Source organism: Otolemur garnettii, unplaced genomic scaffold (assembly GCF_000181295.1).
Source record: "Otolemur garnettii isolate 467f Iridium unplaced genomic scaffold, OtoGar3 scaffold00102, whole genome shotgun sequence".
NCBI classification, from domain to species: Eukaryota; Metazoa; Chordata; class Mammalia; order Primates; family Galagidae; genus Otolemur; species Otolemur garnettii.
This window is the reverse complement of record NW_003852497.1, coordinates 5,479,359-5,486,534: the sequence shown is the minus strand read 5'-3', so window position 1 is coordinate 5,486,534 and position 7,176 is coordinate 5,479,359. Positions and strand designations below refer to the sequence as shown.

General features: G+C 44.6%; 1 protein-coding gene across 1 annotated transcript in view; it reads right to left on the bottom strand.

Annotated features, from left to right (window-relative positions):
- Nucleotides 1–733: 733 nt before the first annotated feature.
- FUT10 (fucosyltransferase 10) overlaps nucleotides 734–7,176 on the bottom strand; it is a 94,525-nt gene continuing 88,082 nt past the window's right edge. The window contains exon 5 of the mRNA XM_003796306.2: nucleotides 734–1,376. Within this exon, the coding sequence (XP_003796354.1) occupies nucleotides 1,149–1,376 (228 nt within the window). The 3' untranslated portion in view covers nucleotides 734–1,148. The remainder of the gene's footprint in view (nucleotides 1,377–7,176) is intronic.

Here is a 7,176-nt window from a genome sequence, read left to right as displayed (position 1 = left end):
GTGCTGAGGGGGCACCCTAAGTTCCCCTGACACCCCGTCACAGACGTGAACATCAGAGACCCCTCCTGCCCGCTGGGTGCAGGACTTTCCATGATAAAGAATACGGAAACAATGACAGCTGGGGGCGGGGGGGGGGGCAACAGGCTTTCTACCACCTAGAAGCCTCTCCACTTTCACACGGAAAGAAAACGTGATCCGGTGTTTTTCCCACTCTGTGTGTGTGGAGAGCTCCAGCAGATGCCGCACACAAGACAGCTGAACTTTCTCTGTGGCAGGATCAGAAATGACAGGAAACGCTCACAAATGCAATGCCCAGGGCCACCCACCGGGACAGGCTGCGTGCACATGGTCAGCACCCACACTGTAGGAGCCCCTGGGGCATTCCACCTCCACTCTGGCATGGATCAAAACACACAGGCTGTCCAGCCTGGATCACACACTTGTCATTATTCTTCTCAGCATCGTTAAGGGACAACGGGTGACATCTCACCGATCCAAGCACACAAGGAGGGGCCATGGCTTTATAAGACAGTCCACTTCGAAGGGAAAATGGGAGGCCACGGGGCAAGGTTTGAATAAGGAACGCTAAAGGAAGAAGAAGGTAGACACGCATATGTTGTTTCAACTTGACGAGGAGATGGCAGATAAACTTGAAACAACTTTTATTACTCACTCACATCCCTGGAAACCAACAGATGGGATCTCTCATTGCCAAGTTCTAATGCATTTCACGTTTGTGCTCAGCATCAGGACACTGGGCTTGCCAAAGACCAATCTGCTGTTGAGAGTGAAGTGAGGACCAGGGAACCTCGGCCAGATCCTCTGCCTCCTGTGTGTGAGCAAAGTGCTCGCTCTAAACCAGGTGAAGTTCCCCACAAGGCAGCAAGCGTGTGAGTCCAGACACGTAAACAGAAGATAACCAGAGCCCGTAAGAAATATTTCCTTTTTTAGTATAAAAAATAGAGAGGTGACCCCTAAGGGTAATTCATCATCTGTTCTTTGATAGGGCTCGGGGTGAGTTCTGCAGCAATCAATTCTTATCCTAATGGATAGTCAACAGAATAGCTGGTATGTCTGAATATTAAGGCAACCCAGAAAATAAACCTCAAGAAGACTCTAGTCTATGTCACTCTGATACTTTCTTGAAATCAGTCCTTGAATACTAGGGCCCAAAACTCCTGAGCTGAGAAATTTTGATTCCTATCCACCAGCCTCCTCAGTGCCCGGGCTTCTTTCTTGGATTGTTCAAAGCTTGGTATCCACATCTCCCGCAAAGAGCCCCCGCGTGGGGCCCGGGGTGCTGAGAAAGGGAACACTGTCGGCTCCGGGCAGCTCAGATGGGTGGCCTCCGCCTTCCACCTTTTGGGTGGTAAGCCCTGCATTAAGAGAAAGGAGAAATGAATTGCAAGTATGTGACAAGGAGACACAATTCGCACATTCCCATCTCAGTCTTAGAACACAACATGTACCTGAAAGCAAGTGTCCTTACTCCATAGAGTGGAAGGGGAAAGAGAGTATCTCATATTTATTGAGAATATTCCATTCTCTAGACTCTCTGCCAGATACTGCCCAATCTGCCTCATTGGGCGCCTATAGCTCAGCGGCTAGGGTGCCAGCCAGATACACTGGAGCTGGCAGGGTCGAATCCGGCCCGGGTCTGCCAAACAACAATGACAATAAGAAAAAAAAAATAGCTGGGTGTTATGGTGGGTGCCTATAGTCCCAGCTACTTGGGAGGCTGAGGCAAGAGAATAGCTTAAGCCCAAGAGTTTGAGGTTGCTGTGAGCTGTGACACCACAGCACTCTACAAGGGCGACATAGTGTGACTCTGTCTCAAAAAAGAAAAAAAAAGAATTCTTACAGCAAGCATATTAAATAGCCACTACCATCCCATTTCACAGAGGTAGAAACTTAAGGAATAAAAAAAGTCACATAAATTGCCCCACACAGTACACCTAAGACTAAGCCCTGTTTTTTTGGTTTTCTTCCTGTTCTCAAGATTTCCTTTCCCTTCTGCTATTGGCTTGATTTGTTTGTTTACTCCTTTTCCCTTCTATCCCTTTACCACCACTCCCCTGCCATACACAAACATTTTAATGCCTTTTTTTTTTTGTCTTCTGCAGTTTTCGGCCGGGGCCGGGTTTGAACCGGCCACCTCCGGTATATGGGGCTAGCGCCCTACTCCTTTGAGCCATAGGCGCCGCCCTGTTTTAATGTATTTAATACAGCCCTTTGTATTTACCTGTAAGTGTACTTAAACACTTTTTATAAAATGCGTCCTCATTTTCTGGGTGTTTGTTTTTAATTAACCTGTCCTTTATTATTTCACATATCTGGTTCTGCTAGTTTTTCACCAAGCGTTATTCTTGTAGCTATGCTGTCACTAGTTACAACTAAGCCCTTTGTTTTCAAAGTATTTCCACCATACTCAACTATGCCTAATACTAAGATGTTTTTATCAAAAAACAGGAACACCCAACATTTGCATGGGACCATCCAGCTTCAAAATGCTGCTGGGACCTTGGTCCATGTTGAGCCTGGTGTGTCTCCATGGTGGTCTCGGTGTATTCCCAGGGTCCCCTAAGGAGTTGCCCTGACTCCACCCGCGATCCACTGCAGACGCACTCAGCCGCTCTTCTCATTCCAAGATAAAGTCCAAGACCTTAAACTGGCCTACAAGTTCAGGGAACATGATTAAATACAGCCTGGTGGCCTGAATTGGATGCTGGAACAGACAAAGGATGTTGGTGACATACAGTGAAATATGACGATGGCCTGTAATTTAGTTAGTGGCTGATAGGAATGTCTCAGTGTTGACAAATGTGCACAGTTATGTAACACACGAGTGTCAGCAGAAGCCAGGTGAAGAGCACACGGAACTCCGAGCTATCTCTGCAACTCTTCTGAAAACTCACGAATAAAAGTTATTTTACAAGGCGATGCAAAACCTTCAAAATTTTGAGGAAACCAGCTACTTTACTACTAATGACTCAGACTCAGCGAAATTTCTGCTTACATGTTAGAGTAGAATGAAGGCATTTTCATGCATTCTCCCAGGCCCCTCTTCTAGGGTAGCTATGATCAGCCAAAAACAAGAGAATAAACTGAGAAAATAGAGGGTAAAGCATATACAAAATAGGTATCAACACAATAAAAAAAGAGGAAAAAAAATTTCCAAAATGCTAGAGAAAGTGGATCTCAGGCTGCCGTTCCACTCTAAGGTCGAGGACAACTGGCCACACGGGGTCAGTCAGAAGGTTCTGGGAGAGATGCCGTCTATATCATGAGACAAACTGGATTCCTGGCACATCTGAATGTCTTCAGAGGAGATTTAAACAATCAACAAAGATTGAATTAGTGACAAGTGCAAAGAAGAACAATCAAATAAGAAGACAATTATTAACTAGAAAAAAACAAACGGCTTTACAGGTCAGGCTAAAACATAGCATACTACACAGTTCAACAGTCACACAGCCATAGCCACATAAACACTGCATACCAAAAAATAGTGCATAAACATGTTATTTAGAAACATCAATTAAATACCGAGAGAATTAAGTAATCACCTAAATATCATGATTCCTTCCGGGAAGGAGGGGAAAGAGAGAAGACGTGAAAGATGCCATTTTGATTTTTTTTAATCTCTGTGCATGTATGTAATTTTCTAAAAATGAAAAAAATTAATGGGAAGATAGGAACATACGTTTGAGTGTATAGTGATGGGAATCTTCATCCATCCCAAATCTAGAAAGCAGAGTAGAAAAACCAATTTGGAAACACAGAAAAGTGGGTGCTGCCTGTAGTTGAACCCACATAGTCTCTTTATTCTCTTTTCCTTGAAACACCCTCAGGCAACACATGAGCAGACACTAGGGGGGTGTGGGGTGAAGAAGAGGTGACTCTGAGCATAAAGTCTGTCTCCAAGCACCTGAAGGGACTGTGTTCATTAACTTGTTTGGGAGGGTATGAAAGATACAGCTTCCCCAATCCTCCCTTCTCTCAGGACCCCCTGGCCTATATGATCGTGGAGCTTGGCTTCCAAGGCCCTGGAAGATGAGCAGGGAATCTTTATCAAGTCCTGAGGACCAGGATGCAAATCCAAATAGCCAACCATCAGGAAATGCTAATACTTAGAATCTGGGAAGTCTAACTAACCCGTACAAAGGACGGGGAGACTCGAAATGAGGCTACTATAGTCAGAGTTCATGGTTGAGTAGAGACCGTATTTGTAGCAAGATCAGAGCAAAACCACGTGAAGAAGACCCAGGGTGATGACCACAGAACAACTCTTAAGAAGCCACTGCCCACTTTTATTGGCTGGTAGGTGACAGATGCCAGGCTGTATCCCTCCGATCTTTAGAATCAGAAGCAGGTTCTTAAGAATTAGCTACAGAAGGGGAAGTTTACATTCACCATAAAGAAATGTATACTGGTTCGGCGCCTGTGGCTCAAGTGGCTAAGGCGCCAGCCACATATACCTAAGGTGGTGGATTCGAATCCAGCCTGGGCCTGCCAAACAATGATGCCTGCAACCAAAAAATGGCCGGGCGTTGTGGCAGGCACCTGTGGTCCCAGCTACTTGGGAGGCTGAGGCAGGAGACTCGCTTGAGCCCAGGAGTTGGAAGTTGCTGTGATCTGTGATGCCACAGCACTCTGCCTAGGGGGACAGCTTGAGGCTCTGTCTCAAAAAAAAAAAAAAAAGAAATGTATACCTACTGTGTATTCTCCACATATGTGTGTGTGCATACAAAAGATAAAAACAGGCTACCTTAAAAAATAATGAAATGACCAGCAGTAGTGTCTGCTAACAAATTCGCAGACATTTTGTTCATGACATTGAGTCACCTGTCAGCTGGTAGTCGTGCCGACCACATAACCTTCCGTAACATTCCCAACCCTGACCTTGCGTAACAGTTCATACAAGAAAATCAGTACTAATGCTCTATCTCCTTGCCTGCCCAGTCGACGGCACAGGATAAAGTTCCCTCTGAAGCTGACATCACAGAGAAAAGAATCTTATGAAAGGGACTCTTTCACTCGAACATTCTGCCAGAAATACTTCACAGTGTGACTTGCAGGAAGTGTGTCTGATGAAACGGTTATGAAATTTTTAGAAGTAACGAGGTTTTAGCATCTCTTTCCAGCTAAGGTCTTGGGCAGAAAAACCAGCTGCTTCTTCAGTATCATTTAAAAAGATTTTGTACCTTAAAAGAGAACATGGCTTCTATTCCAACGATGAGAAAAAGTCTGATAATCCTCAGTGAACTGAACCCCAAAAGGGACAAGCCCCTCCAAGGGGAGAGGGGTGCATGATCTGTTTCATCTTTAGCAGAACACAAGAGGAAGAAGCAACCACCATATAGACAGGTAACAAGAAATCAGTTAAAAAATTTATAGTTTTTTTGAGAGAAGGTCTTGGTCTGTGGCCTGGGCTAGCGTGCAAGTGTGTGACTCACTATAACTTTAAACTCCTCAGCCCATGCAATCCTCCCACCTCAGCCTCCTGAGTAAAATGTTCACAAGTTTTTAAAGGTGAAGTAGAAACAACCACATCAGTTTGGAATAACCATAAGGCCAAGATACAAAAGGAGAGTGTAAACTCACACAAAAGCTCTCTTCCATGGACCTCCACCAAATGCTCAGAAGGAAAATTGGGGGCAGGACACCAAAGAGCCCGTCTGTGTGGTACAGTCCAGGGAGACTATCAGCTTCTGTTGGAGACATTCAAGGAAGCCTCTCCAACAGGTCCCAAGAAAAACCTATTACTTCTAGGGAGGGAACCAAAATTCACCTGTCTCATGCTTGGAAGCAGCCTGGGAACTACTTTGAGCCTGAAATCCTATAATACCAGAGAACACCTTCCCCTGGGAAGGGGCCTAACTCTCCTCCACTCAAACCAACCACAGATACAGGCAGAGTTTGGCGACCATGGGACAGAGGCTGGAACACTGGAAAAGCTTCACTCCAGAACTCAAGGATCCAGCGTCTGCCTTGGCTGGAGGCTGCTAAGACAAGAAAGAACCCTCCCCAGAGGAGGAAGAGCATTTTAAGAGATCTCATCTGTGCCGTAGCAATGGAGGAATTATTAAAAGCAGAGGGTGGATGAGAAATACTGAGAAAAAACTCAGGCCTCGCTCTACGCATAGGTAATAGCAGGGCTTAGTTACTGGGTTATTATTATTACTAGAAAAAGTTAAAGCCTGTGGAGCACGAAAGGTAATGACAGCAACCACAAAAGCCAAACCCAGCTCAGCTCCTCACTAGACTAAATCAACCTCACATACATTAACAGCTTGATAGAAAAAGAATTTTTTCCTCCGCCCTCCACCTCCCCACTATTTAAAAAACATTTCAATAGATTTAGGGGGTATGAGATGAATTTTCTGACCTGTCTGTACACATGTTGTCCAGTGGTGAAGTCAGAGCCTTCAGAGTCCCCATCACACGGTGTCCCACAGGTAAGTTTTCATCCCTCACCTCTCTCGATCTCCCCCCGTTGGAATCTACGTTCATGTCAACATTACTGACCTCAGTCTCCATACTTTACTACATGATGTCCAGCAATCCCCCAAAAATCGTGAAACACATTAAGAACAAAATAAACACATTGTCCAGAAATAAAGAAATTAACAGAACTAAACTCTGAAACGTCTCCAGCGTTGAAACTAGCAGGGAGGAACTTTGGAATGATTACCTTAGTGTATTAGAGAGGATAGTGGACAAGGAAGATGACATGCGTGAACAGAAGGGGGATTTCGGCAGAAAGATGTGGAGTCAAACGCAGGAGTCAAAATGGAAAGGCCGGGCTCCCGCGGTGAAGCGATGTTGAATTAGGGGATCTTGAAACGGCTTTCAACTCTGACGTTCTAACACCACCACTTCAAGGAGGTAAGTGAAGAATTAGAAAAATAAGGAAATAGATGGTTTATATGTAGAAATGGCAACTAATAATCTCCCAGCTGGGATTGTTCCCACGTATCTTTAATTTAAAATGTTAAGAGCAATGGAAAATGACTATAGGCAACTCCAGTTAAAAAGCAAATTCTATTCACCTTAAGGCAGATTATCTGTTTTGTTCAGTTTTAAAACGAATGAGAAACTGCCAAGTTTTAGGGTCATGTTATACTAAATCCTTACTTTTTCCCTAGAAATTCTCCCCACATTCTTTTTTTTTTT